The sequence below is a fragment of the Osmerus mordax genome, chromosome 18 (genome assembly GCF_038355195.1).
Source record: "Osmerus mordax isolate fOsmMor3 chromosome 18, fOsmMor3.pri, whole genome shotgun sequence".
NCBI lineage: Eukaryota > Metazoa > Chordata > Actinopteri > Osmeriformes > Osmeridae > Osmerus > Osmerus mordax.
This window is the reverse complement of record NC_090067.1, coordinates 14,402,666-14,417,136: the sequence shown is the minus strand read 5'-3', so window position 1 is coordinate 14,417,136 and position 14,471 is coordinate 14,402,666. Positions and strand designations below refer to the sequence as shown.

At 48.5% G+C, this 14,471-nt stretch overlaps 1 protein-coding gene across 1 annotated transcript in view; it reads right to left on the bottom strand.

Moving 5' to 3' along the window:
* hivep1 (HIVEP zinc finger 1) overlaps positions 1–14,237 on the bottom strand; it is a 31,702-nt gene extending 17,465 nt beyond the window's left edge. The window contains exons 1-2 of the mRNA XM_067255295.1: positions 14,149–14,237; positions 11,553–11,700 (exon numbers count right to left, since the gene is read on the bottom strand). Coding sequence (XP_067111396.1) covers positions 11,553–11,592 — 40 coding nt within the window. The 5' untranslated portion in view covers positions 11,593–11,700; positions 14,149–14,237. The remainder of the gene's footprint in view (positions 1–11,552; positions 11,701–14,148) is intronic.
* Between the last annotated feature and the right edge of the window lie 234 nt (positions 14,238–14,471).

Below are 14,471 nucleotides of genomic sequence, written 5' to 3'. Positions count from 1 at the left end.
TTCTACAGTCCACAACTCACACCATCATCCGGTCCAGAGCAGAACCATATCAATATACACCATCTCCAGACGCTCACTCACACGTCTGAAACCAGAAGCTCTCCAGCAGGCCAACAGGGAGTCCAGCCGACAGGAGCCACCAAGGCCCCCTACCAGCCTAGAGGAGCGCTCCACATGAACACCACCATGGCCCCCTACCAGCCTAGAGGAACGCTCCACATGAACACCACCAAGGCCCCCTACCAGCCTAGAGGAGCGCTCCACATGAACACCACCATGGCCCCCTACCAGCCTAGAGGAGCGCTCCACATGAACACCACCATGGCCCCCTACCAGCCTAGAGGAACGCTCCACATGAACACCACCATGGTCTACATCCTCGTGTGTACTCATCTGGGTTCAACGGTGATGTCACACAGGTATGTAAAAAACACCTTTTCAGCCAAGGGCTGTTTTCACATCCGGTCGGCTGATTTTGTCATGGCGCCTCAGAATGTCTGGGACAGGTGTGTTGTCAACATGCACAGACACAGCCAGCACTAGGGGTGGGGAATAAAATCAATTCACAAATGTAAAAAAGCTGGGGTATTACTCCACAGCTGGGTAACGGGGTAGAGGGAATCATCCACAGCTACAACCAGGGGATGAACAGCATGCATGTGTTAGTAAGTGGTCCAGTCCTGGTCACCATCCAACATCATCTAGTCTGGTCTGGTCCACAGTCCTGGTCACCCTCCAGCATCATCTAGTCTGGTCTGGTCCACAGTCCTGGTCACCCTCCAGCATCATCTAGTCTGGTCTGGTCCACAGTCCTGGTCACCCTCCAGCATCATCTAGTCTGGTCTGGTCCAGCCTCCTTCTCCCTGAGCATACTGATGATGAACAGGTGTGTTTGTTGGGGTGTCCATGCAGTAGGGTGTGTGTGTGTGTGTGGGGGGGGGGGGTATCCATGCTGTACAGTGTGTGTGTGTGTGTGTGTATGATGTGTGTGTTTGTGTGGGGCTACATCTGTGCCCCCTGGTGAGAGCTCCCCTAGGGAAACTGGTGGCCGGCTCAGAAGCCTCCCTCTGGGCCTTCCTCAAGCTGCCTCTCTCCCTGCCTCAGCCTGCCTCTCCCTACCTCTCTCCCTGCCTCAGCCTGCCTCTCCCTACCTCTCTCCCTGCCTCAGCCTGCCTCTCCCTACCTCTCTCCCTGCCTCAGCCTGCCTCTCCCTACCTCTCTCTCTGCCTCAGCCTGCCTCTCCCTACCTCTCTCCCTGCCTCAGCCTCTAAGCGTCCGTCCCCAGCCAGCAGCCCAGTCTGTCTGTTCCTCAGGTAAACAGACGAACAGACAGAAACCGATCCAGGACCCTGGAGGTCCAGGACCCTGGAGGTTCAGGACCAGGCTGTGTCCAGGCAGACCAGGCTGTGTCCAGGCAGACCAGGCTGTGTCCAGGCAGACCAGGCTGTGTCCAGGCAGACCAGGCTGGACTGATGTGTCCCTGGAAGCCACAGTCTAGTAGGATGCAGAGGATGAACCATGCTGATGCTGCTGTCTCTGGGGATGTTATTACCTGGTGCTTTCTGCTGCCATGTCTGTCAACAGGAGGGGGCGTTACGTAAGAGGAGAGGAACACCACTTAGACCGCTGTCGACATCTCTCTCTCTCTGTTCAGGTCCTCTGGATGTTATGTAATACCCCGGGTCACCCAGCCTGGGGTCATGTCTCTCCCTACGTCACGCAGAGCTCTAAGCCAAGATGAAGGAGCCACCATAAGTTCACCAGCAGCCTTTAACCTGGTGACCACCTTCACTGTCCTACAGACCCATGCCACTCACCAGCTCACTGATGCTACACATCACCATGGTGATAGACTCCACCCAGACACACTGCTGTCTGCTAAAATTATTCACCTAACGTTTACGAAATTTGTTCAACCTTTATAAGACCAGTTTTAAAAAGCCAGGCCCCGTATTCCACCTGGACGTGATCTGGTAAGAGGTCAACTCTGCCCAACCACAAGGCGGCAGTAAATAAAGAGTGGGAAAATAAGAAATAAAGGAGAGAAGTAGAGGGACAGAAAGAGAGACGGAGAGAGAAAGAGAGAGAGGACAAAGAAAGAAAGAAATGAAAAGAAAACCAGTGCCCACGTTTGTCCCACAGTAGGACAGGCTGTGTAATCCCTCACACACACACACACACACAAGTACCAAGATAGACGCTTAGAACAGAAGAAAACAGAACAGAACGGTACCTGTAAACTGCTTCAGTGTCGACAGTCGTCCAACTGGCTGCTTTCAGACTGGCTGCTTTCAGACTGGCTGCTTTCTCACAGTCAGTCTTCCCCCAGATTCAGAAAGCTCGCAGGGAAACACCTGACATTACACACAAACACACTCCTGACCAATAACCGCTGGTATTCCTGCCTCCCTCCCTCATCGCTCCTCCCCCCTCCCCCCTCAGGGAGACTCTGAACACCACTGCGAAGCGGAACTCTTCAGAGTCTGGCTACCGTCTGTCTGAGAGCTCACTTCAACCCAGAACACACGCACGCATGTACACGCATGCACAAGCTCCCTCCTCCCCTCCTCTCCCCTCCCCTGACTAATCTGCTCCTCCCTCACCAGGACAGCTCTCCTCAGGAGGAGTACCTAAACAAGCCCTGGTGCCTGATTCCTCTGTACTTACAGGGACACACAGACACATACCCAGCCCACAGCACTGTCAACATGAGATTAGCCGCTAACCCACTGGCCTCCCACGCCCCCAGGTCTATAAATACCCCAGCGTCCGTCCTGTATATCGACCCTGTGCTCAGGCGTAGCAGGCCTGCAGTTTACACAATGGACCTAATGAATGTACTAACAGACACAGCTCATAAACACAGTCAGTGGCACTGGCACACACACACACACCAGGAAAGTGAGGGAATGGTGAACGTACCCTGGCTGTTTATGCTTCAAACAGTCAGTCTGTCTTTGTCTCTCTCTCTCTCTTTCTCTCTCCAGTCTTACCGGCAGACATGACACACTGCTGAGCCAGTATTCGTCATGTTGCACACTAAGTTCTCACATGTTCACTGGAACCACGTTCACCTGTATGATCTTCACATCACATCCGAGGCAGTCCTGACTCACTTCTAACCTGAGGCATTTCTGACTCACTTCTAACCTGAGGCAGTTCCCACACAAACTATATGAACGTTTTTCAAATATGCACACATCTTCATTACAGAAGAATGTGTAGAACGGCGTAGTATTGGTCTGGTGGTTATAAGGCGTAGTATTGGTCTTGTGGTTATAAGGCGTAGTATTGGTCTGGTGGTTATAAGGCGTAGTATTGGTCTGGTGGTTATAAGGCGTAGTATTGGTCTGGTGGTTATAAGGTGTAGTATTGGTCTGGTGGTTATAAGGCGTAGTATTGGTCTTGTGGTTATAAGGCGTAGTATTGGTCTGGTGGTTATAAGGCGTAGTATTGGTCTGGTGGTTATAAGGCGTAGTATTGGTCTGGTGGTTATAAGGTGTAGTATTGGTCTGGTGGTTATAAGGCGTAGTATTGGTCTGGTGGTTATAAGGCGTAGTATTGGTCTGGTGGTTATAAGGCGTAGTAGTGGTCTGGTGGTTATAAGGTGTAGTATTGGTCTGGTGGTTATAAGTGGTAGTATTGGTCTGGTGGTTATAAGTGGTAGTATTGGTCTGGTGGTTATAAGGCATAGTATTGGTCTGGTGGTTATAAGTGGTAGTATTGGTCTGGTGGTTATAAGTGGTAGTATTGGTCTGGTGGTTATAAGTGGTAGTATTGGTCTGGTGGTTATAAGGTGTAGTATTGGTCTGGTGGTTATAAGTGGTAGTATTGGTCTGGTGTTTATAAGTGGTAGTATTGGTCTGGTGGTTATAAGTGGTAGTATTGGGTCTGGTGGTTATAAGGTGTAGTATTGGTCTGGTGGTTATAAGGCATAGTATTGGTCTGGTGGTTATAAGGTGTAGTATTGGTCTGGTGGTTATAAGTGGTAGTATTGGGTCTGGTGGTTATAAGGCGTAGTATTGGTCTGGTGGTTATAAGTGGTAGTATTGGTCTGGTGGTTATAAGGCGTACGTCCCTTAGTACGTGTTGCGTATCTCTCGTCTCTCCCCATGGCAACAGCAGCTGAAGGAAAGGGTGACATGTTATGAGCTGTCCCCACCTCTTCCTCCTCCTCCTCCTTCCTCTTCCTCCTTCCTCTTCCTCCTCCTCTCTACATTCTTCGGTATACTTCTGAGAATGTCCCTCACTGACACTTTTGACCTCACGGTAGGTTCTGATGACTCACAGCTTTCAATCTTTCAGAATCGTCCGTGTGGAATCAATCAGGTGGACAACCAAGGACATCCCTCTGACACACACACACACACACTACATACAGGCTGAACAGAGAGGAAGGGCTGAACAGCCTCTGGGAGGCTGGGAGAGGAGAGGCTGGGGAAGGAGAGGCTGGGAGAGGAGAGGCTGGAGGAGGAGAGGCTGGGGGAATAGAGGCTGGGGAGGAGAGGCTGGAGGGGGAGAGGCTGGGGGAGGAGAGGCTGTGGAGGAGAGGCTGGAGGGGGAGAGGCTGGGGGAGGATAGGCTGGGGAGGAGAGGCTGGAGGAGGAGAGGCTGGGGTTCTGTCATGTTGCTGCTCCCCCCCTGCAGTCTACCCCCCCTTCCTTCTCTCTCAGTCTGAATTCAGCACAGCTTCCTCTCACTCCTCCTCCACCCCTTCCTGTCTCTCTCTCTCCTCCTTCAGTCTCCCCTCTCCCCTCCCTGTCTCTCTCTCTCTCCTCCTTCAGTCTGTTCTCTCCCCTCCCTGTCTCTCTCTCTCCTCCTTCAGTCTGTCGTCTCCCCTCCCGTCTCTCTCTGTGTGAGAGGGTCTGGTGGAGTCCAGGCTGTGACAGAGGTCAGGACTGGAGCCAACAGCTCTTTAATGTTTCTGCTCTACAGCTTAACGGCTCTGCGGCTATTTCTCCCTCTCTCCACTCTTTTGCAATGCTCTGCTATTATAACTTTACGTTTATTATTTTTCTTTTAAATGTCCTCTTTTTTACTAGGGTTTGATTTTTTCATTCCCCTCCTCTCCTCCCCCCCCCCTCCTCTCCTTTCGTCTCCCCCCCCTTCTCTTCTCCTCTCCTCTCCCCTTCTCTCCCCTTCTCTCCTCTCCTCTCCCCCCCCCCTCCTCTCCTCTCCTCTCTCCTCCCCTCCCTTCCCCTCCTCACCTCTCCTCCCCTCCCCTCCCTTCCCTTCCCCTCCTCACCTCCCCTCCCCTCCTCTACCCCCCTCTGGTTTCCGTGGTGCCCATAGAAGCTTCCAGCACCTGCAGACCAAGACTCTAGCAGCACCGTTTCCCTGGCAACCACTACATTGGGTCTTGCTTGGGAAAACCATTAAGCATTGCCAGCACTGCTCTGACACACACACATACAAACACACACACACACACAAACACACACCCACACACACAAACACACACACACACACACACTTGAAGGGGTTCCGGGTGGGGTGGCAGCTTTTCTCTGCTCATTTGAGCTGTTTTTTTAACAGGATTCCAAACCGCTTCACTTCTCCCCAAATAGTGCACAGCGCCTGTGATGCCACATGCATGTCTAGTGTATGTGTACCTCTATGGTAAGTCTCTAAGAATCTCTCTTCTGAGGTACTGAAGGCCCTCCATCTCTCCCAGCGGCCCTCCATCTCTCCCAGCGGCCCTCCATCTCTCCCAGCGGCCCTCCATCTCTCCTAGCGGCCCTCTATATCACCCAGCGGCCCTCCATATCACCCAGCGGCCCTCTAACCCAGCAGCCCTCGGGGGTATTGTGGGGTACTGTATAATAGTGTATAGTACCATATAGTAGTGTATAGTAGATACCCGATGTGAGCTGGGTGAGATAAGAACATTAGCGTACCAAACACACATTCCTGCTCCAGGAGTCTGACAGCTAAATGTCTCGACTATAGTTAACTAACACTGTCCACTGCAACTGAACAGAACATTTCGTTTCAGAGACAATAATATATCTTTCCCTGCCTCCACAGTGGGATGTAGGCAGCACACAGACACTGCACAGAAACACACACACAAAGAAAGCCTTTGCACCAACAGGTGGGTAGTGTTAGATCTGGTATTAGTCACCACAGTCTGATAAACAGTGAATGTTTGACAGACACTGAAACTGAAAGTGTGAATGAAGCACCTAGTTTCTGATGAGGTGGGCGGAACACCATCAGCAGCTGTCCTGAAACAGAAAGAACACCAGTACCAACCTCTTCAGCAGTGAACCAGTACCAACCTCTTCAGAGGTGAACCACATTCACCAAACACAGCCGAGGTGTGACATAGGCCCCCCCGACCCAACGCCAGATCTTACATGAGCCCATCAACCACTCGGTCCACATCTCATCCTTCTCCAGTGGAACGCCCAAGCCCAGCAGGGGAAGCTGACATGATCTGATTAGCTGCAAAATGGCCGCCTGACACATGGGTGTCGTGGACAGCAGCAGGACGATGGGAGATCTGCTCTCCATGGGGGCGAGTCGGTGGGTACCTCCCTTCTCACACAACACCTACCCACTTCTGTCTCAAACAGACTACTGGAAATAAGACAGATGAGATTGATGAGATAAGTTTCTAGCAGTTAAGAATTAGCTAATAAAAAAATGATGATCTATTATTAAAGTCTGCATTTCTCTCATTTTCAGAATCGTTGACAGCCTGAATACAAAAACATACTTTTGCTTCCCTCTGGTTAAGAGAGTAACGGCTTGTTGAGCTACATTCAGGATGGTAAAGTGAGCAGTTTATTTTTTTACCGATTGTATAAAATTTCAACCATACAAAGAAATGACCATAAAAATTCCTTCCCACCCTTTCCAGCCCTCCCTTCTCCCTCCCTCCTCTCAGTGAACGCTTCAGAGAGGTTCCTACAGAGTGAGCCCAGCGCCCGTCCTGGCCTGTCTGTTGTAGTTACTGTTGCTAAAACCCAGCTCCTTCCTGCCTCCAGGAGAGCTGAGCCTCTGTCTTGTCAAGGTACAGTATGGAAAGACTGGTTTAGCTGCCTGAGCCTGACACAACATGTAAAACTCCTCTCACTCCAGTCTGGGTGGTACCTCCTTCTCCACACCTCTCTAGCGGATCCTCAATAATCATCAACACGTATCAATACAGGCCCCAGGCTTCCAGAACACATGGCCTTTCATATGTAGCATCATGTGATAAGGGGGTCAGATGGCTGAGCGGTTAGGGAATGGGGCTATTAATCAGAAAGTTGCCGGTTCGAATTTCAGCAGTGACAAATTACGTTGTGTCCTTGGGCAAGGCACTTCACCCTACTTGCCTTAGGGGAATGTCCCTGTACTTACTGTAAGTCGCTCTGGATAAGAGCGTCTGCTAAATGACTAAGTGTAAATCACAGCTTCCTGTTTTCCACGCAGAGCAGTGGCCTGGTGTGACTTGAAGGCACTGCAGGGAAAGAGGAGATCTGATATCAGAGCCTCTGACCTGAGAGGACTATGTGGAGGCCAGGCCAGGCCAGACCAGACCAGGCCAGACCAGACCAGAGCAGCAGAAGCTCAGGGGACAGTTTCCAGGACGACCCTCTGCTGCTGTGGACACACAGCACACAACAGGAACACACTGTGACTGTAACCTGACGTTACTCACCCTCTGTAAACAAACAGAATGTTCGGATCAGGAGAAGAATCTGCTGTCTCAGTTTAACTCAACTTTAACCTGCTAATTACAACATGCATGTGTAACTGGTGATGAGCACATGAATACAGCCACGACTGAGCTGCTGTGTGGTCTGTACATCCACCAGATCTCAGCTCACATCCCTGCCACCAGACAATTATGAGAGCTGCTGATCTCCACACAGCCTGACACAGACACAAGCACTCTACAATATTACTGTTCAGTCATTCATTCATTCTTCTTGTTCAAGTGACTAAGCCTACCGAGTTCAAAGGTTGGCGTGGTGTCTGAACTTGTGAAATCCTTCTTTACTATCTCCGTTCGTTGAGGATGTTTGATGTTGGGGGTTTGACCTAACAGAAATATCATCACGATAGGTTTCAAACTATAAACAAACAGAGATGAAGTGCCATATCTGTCAATCTCCTGGTGATCAAGGAGCTCTGAGTAGACACGTGTCTCTCTGACCCTTGGAACACTTGGCAGAGTGACGTCGTGTTGGCAGAGTGACGTTGTGTTGGCAGAGTGACGTCATGTTGGCAGCGTGACGTCGTGTTGGCAGAGTGACGTGGTGTTGGCAGCGTGACGTGGTGTTGGTAGAGTGACGTGGTGTTGGCAGAGTGACGTCGTGTTGGCAGCGTGACGTCGTGTTGGCAGAGTGACGTCGTGTTGGCAGAGTGATGTCGTGTTGGCAGCGTGATGTCGTGTTGGCAGAGTGACGTGGTGTTGGCAGAGTGACGTCGTGTTGGCAGCGTGACGTCGTGTTGGCAGAGAGACGTGGTGTTGGCAGAGTGACGTTGTGTTGGCAGAGAGACGTGGTGTTGGCAGCGTGACGTGGTGTTGGCAGAGTGACGTCGTGTTGGCAGAGTGACGTCGTGTTGGCAGAGTGACGTCGTGTTGGCAGAGTGACGTTGTGTCAAATAACTACAAATAACTTATGTTAGGGAAATCTGTTTATGTTTTGTTACACGTTTCTGGATTTTAAAAATCCTGTAAAGCAAATTCCATGATTTGCTTCTCAGTACATTATATACGTGTGAAATAAGTTCCTGAAAGCATGTGCAAAGCGCGAAAACTTTGTTGCACTGAAATGTGGAGTTAGACCGTAGAACAGCTTCTCTTACGTTTTCAGATCAGGTTTTAATGGGCGGAGCCAAAAAATGACCTATCTACGTCATTTTGACCCATCTACGTGAGATCACTGAATGGCTCCTCCTGCTGTACTGTTATTGTAGCCTACATCAGCTAGCTAGCTAGCTTCAGGAAGTCTCCCTCCACCCTCCACTGCATCTTCCCTGGATGCAAGAACTTCAGCTGCGCTGCAACGCTATTTAAGTTCCCTATTGATGAGGAAAGGAAAAATAGGTGGATTGATTTTGTGAAGAGCCACGCTGATGGAAAGCTTCGGATAAACTCCAACAGCCTCTGCAGTGGATAAGAGAGTCTGCTAAATGACTAAATGCACTGACCATTTCACGGCGGATCATTTTAACATGGACCTCCGGTCGCACCTGGACCATCCACCGCTGCCAGCAGTTCATCACTCAGTTTTGTGTGCTTGTTATAATTATATTAGATAACTTTTCCAGAGGTATCTCTGCTATGAGTTAGTGCAAACCGCTAACTTGATATTAGGCTACTCGGTGTAGAATGATGGTATTTTGGTGAAATGGTAGCTAATGTGCTAGAAGTAGTTGGAGAGCTCACTGTCTGCTGTCTCTGGTGTCCATGTTTACTCCTGTGTTACAGCTCAGGGGAACATTTCATTTATATGCATCTGTATGTTTCACGCATTGCACAAATAAATTCTAATTCTATACTGTTTTGTTCGGCTTGACGTAGCGTCCATTATCTGGGTCGTAGGTAGGCACTAGGCAGCGAGGGGCGGAGCTTCAGCTCCTTCAGGCGACACGCCCCCCCAGGCTCAAGCAGAGAATAGTGCTGATTTTCTCACCATTTCAAAGCCTAATTTAACATACTTGTCTGTGTTTTTTTTCATTCGAATTTGGATGGGTAGTTAATAACTCATTCTTCTGTGGTGTGCACTTAAAACTTGTTTTCAATTCCACTTTACAGGATCTTTAAAAAATATATATATTGGCCGATATATCGGAATATCGGAATTTTAAATCACCACATATTTGTAAGCGTATCAGCCTTAAAATGTCGTCGGTCGGGCTCTAATCAAGAACCCATCAAACAAACTGCAGCACGTTCTAAATGGCGTATGTTGAGATTGAGATCTTCAAACACAAAACATCCTGCTGTCACTCTGCAGGTTTTCTATCCTGTAACGCTGATATCAAATCTAACACAGCTGCTGGGAGCGTGATCAGGTTCTCCTGATGGCTAGGGGAGGTGGAGAGTTAGTTAGTTGACACCTCGGTGGACGGATCCTCTCTGGACAGAGATGGAAACTGCTGAACAGCACCAGACAGGGCTGCTTGGATACCAGCTGTTTGAGGAAAGTAAACAAAAGACTTGGACCGAGGATAGGAGTTCCTTACTTCCTCCCTTATTACCCGCAACCTGCGTCACATCATTCTTCAGGTCACACAGACAAAACACACACAAACGCACACACATACTACACCCAAAATAATGTCACCCTCTCTTATCTTCACCTGGAACCGCCCCAACAGGCCAGCTGGGCTCGTCTACAAAACAGTCTTTACAATACATAGTTTAGTCTCTTTAACAGCAGAACTGACTAGCTAAAAGTGGGGATGGAGGGGCAAGCCAGTAACACTAATAGTACTTAGAGAAATCCACCGTTTGTGTTATTTGTACCAGTTAAGCCTAAATAATGTGCTCCAACAGGAAACCATCAATCTTTGTGACAGGCCACACATTGTGGTTTGTGAGTTATGAGTGCCTGCTAGGGACTACTAGTCGATAAGATTCGCTTGGATTTTCTAGAAACAGACAGAGGTTGTAGCAAGTGGAGAAATATTCATGTCAGAGGAGCATGTTAGGGCACGCCAGATAATCTGCGTTTCCTGTTGAACAGAGCTGGGCGATGGGGAGGAGGAGAGGAGGAGCAACATCAGGAGGATGGGGCGCTCCGGAGCACTTCAGCAAAATCGCGTCACTTTCAAACTACACTGACGAGCATCCTGAAGCTGTGTAACAGGGACGCCAACATCACTCACTCTGATCAGATAACCACACATGAAGTACAACAAGGTCACACATCCTGTGCATGGATCAACATCGGTGTGACCCCTGAAAATACCACCTTCAGACGGGCTGCAAAACACAGCAGAAACCACGCTCTCAGATCTCCCTTCCCTGCTCGTAATAAAATAAGAGAATCGTCTGTATTTTTTAAATAGTAACTGGTGTAATGTGTCTAGGGATATGTCTCCTTCTCCAGTCCTCTACTGGGCGATGTGCTTTTAGAAAACTAAATTATTCATGTTGTTTGGCCAACTAAGTTCAAAGCAATAAGCAGGAAGGGGGGTTTATATCATAAACAAATATTCAAATCTGGGTTGCTGCATCACAGTGTCTTCTACTGGGTCCACAGCAAGAGAGAAACACAAATAGAAATGCGTAGAAGTGGACCCGTCTATATAGCACTGCTTTTATGCTTGAGGTATTGCAATAGCGTGTAGGTTTAATGCAATAATTAGCATTAAAGCCTTTAGAGAAGATTAAGTGCAACAAAAAAAGCTTGCCTTTGATTAAGAAGCATCCCTTTGTAAACATGCAAAGTTGGAGCAACCATCATAGCAACAGACAGTTTAAACCTAACAACAAACCCAGTCCACTAGGACCCACAGGTAGGGGATGCAATACTGCGCATCACAGGTCTGACCAGGCAGAGTGACCCAAGCAGGAAGCGGGAAGTGAAGAGACAGAGACTGACCTTTGAGGTTTTTGGGGTGGTTCTGTTTAGTACGCGGCATGTTGATGGTCCTGTTCACTGGCACATCTTCTGGAGTCGTCTACTGCAGGAGAAGCTTGTGATGAACCGGGTGCAAATGCGCACAGTCAGCGCCACCCTCTAAATTCATCTACGGAAGACGGAACACACACACACATGTTGGTTAGAGTCGTCTCAACACACACACGTGTTGGTTAGAGTCGTCTCAACACACACACACACACACACACATGTTGGTTAGAGTCGTCTCAACACACACACACACACACATATGTTGGTTAGAGTCGTCTCAACACACACACACACACACATATGTTGGTTAGAGTCGTCTCAACACACACACACACACACACATGTTGGTTAGAGTCGTCTCAACACACACACATGTTGGTTAGAGTCGTCTCAACACACACAGGATCAGTAAACAGGCCCTCCTATCCTCACTTGAACAGCTGCAGTTCTAACACGAGGTACGCCCTCTCAGATCTGAGCCCTCACTAAAACTATGGTTCCTCTTTGGTCAGACAACAGACCATAATAATCCCTCACAGCACAGCTGAGGCAGGTAGGACCTAGCTCTGAGGTGTGTTCCGTCCCATCTCCGTATAAATACCCCCCCTGACGTTGCATCCAGGCAGACCTCAGGTGAGAAAAGGTTGCTGTTTATAGTGAACGACTGATTGACAGGTGTGTGTCTGATAGGCGTTGCCTGCCCTTTGCTTTGACGAACACCAGTTCGGATGACGAAAGGTGCAAACAATAAGGTCCTGTCTCTCTAGGAGAGAGCGCTCCGGGCTGTCAAGCCTGTTAGCAGTCATGCTACTATCACGCTCATCTCACTGTAAAAGCTAACACTCAATAGATCAGCGAATCAGGCCTATGAAAACATGAAAAGGGCAGCATGAACTTATTCAGCTATTGTTTTTTTGTTTCCCTCTCTCGCAGTGGTTGAACAGCGGACCTATTTTAGTCGTTATGCAAATCCTAGCCGTCTAAAAGACCCACGAGGGGAGGAGGTGTTGTTTAAGCTAAATGTTAAACTAAACCTCAACCTTTCAAACCCACGAGCACAAGCTACAGGACTGCTTGATATTCAGGACCAGCAGCCTCGCTCTGGACCAGCGCTTGCACGAAAACAGCTCAAGTTCAAATGATTTCATCAATATTATTTTACTTGCATGCTTTTACGCAACCCCCCCTAGTCTTATGTGTGGCTCCTAATCATGGAGACGATCAACCAACTCCAATTCCATACACGTGCACGTTCCTGGTGTGTTTCATGGTCGGGCCTTTGTTACTTTGCCAATGTTACATAACGTCTACTACAGGAGGATTTTCACCATACAGTTGTACATGTGCGCGCTATAGCTATGACATCATCTCTCAACCGATACGGCAGTACACAGCGCATGCACCAGGTCACACGGCTTGTAAGGACGACGAAAGTCATACAATCAAACATCAAATATGTGTTGACATGGCTCATACAGTAATAGAAACTCCAATAGTTATGATGACAGCACCAATTAAAAGAAGGAGGATGCTAATGCTGGGGAGGAAGAAGCACGCGCTTTATGAATGCAAATAAACATTTCTTCAAACATCTCAGAATATATGTGAGCAGCACAACAATGACTGAGCAAATGATGCTGTGTAGCACACAGTAAACCTGTCAGCTGTCAAAAGGGTTCGCTGATGATCGACTGCCTTTATTGACACACAGTTCAAATATTTATTTTATATTTTTACCGCAACGTGTTATCGAAGCATTGTGAAACAACGCATGACATGCGCTCTGAGATATATACCCCTGTGACTGTCACATATGTTTCTCATAGGCCTATATGTAATTATCTGATATGAAACGTCAATGTTTATTGTCGTTTGACAGTGACATGGAGTCAAAGTGAACTACGCAGGCTAGAAGGAGCCGTAAGTGTTGAATTGAGGTGAGAATCAGATACAACCAGACTTCACCTTAATGCTAATAGTGAGGTGAAACAGTCAGCAAAAACAGTGTGTGGGAACAGTATTTCTCTGCCTGTTGCAAGACTAGAACGCCCTGCTACAGAGGGCGGAGTCAGGAAAACCCCTGTCTGCAACAGCGCTCGAATGGGACGCTTCCACTGTTCAACTAAATATACAGCACTGTTGTCACTCGCACTTTTGCACTTTTCCATACAAAACGCAGATTAGCAAATTCATAAAGTGAACGAATGTAAATTAATCTTACCTGGGGCCGCCAAAGCCCACGCGATTTCAGAAGGTTACAATTGGTGCTTGTAAGCGCGGCCAACAAGCACACATAAGAATGCTGCAAACGTCTGTAACAACGACGCGATGACAAACCGCGTTGTACTACCCAGAGACGTCCTAACGAACCAGACCCAGCTTTAGAAAGCACACAGAAATAAGAAGTAGCTAGCTGACGGTACCAGCTAACGTTAGCCTGCACCGTCCGATAGGGGACCACGAGCGCCCCATCAAAGCACTGACCAGAACACGTTCCTGGTTGCCCGAAGTAGTAACCGTATTAACAAATAATAAATACTCCAGTACTAAATGTTCTCATACTCACAAGTGCAGTCTTTGTTATTGTAAGAGATTTCTGAAGCAACACGCGTTAACAGCGGCGTAAGATCTGTTTTTTTTCCTCTCTTCACCTTCTCTCTCACTTTCTATTGCAGGAAACAGACAGGCCCACTGACGTCAACGGGGGTCCCGTCTCTGCCACCCAACCACAGGATGTCATCTCCAGGAGGTCTGCGACAATCGCACAAGCTCTTTCTCAACTTCTGCTACTGATATCAATCACGCTTTACATTTCACTGTATAGATATACATATACTGTAAATGTAATTCATAAACGATTAGTGTGCTCTTGAGGTTCATAGAAGCCTA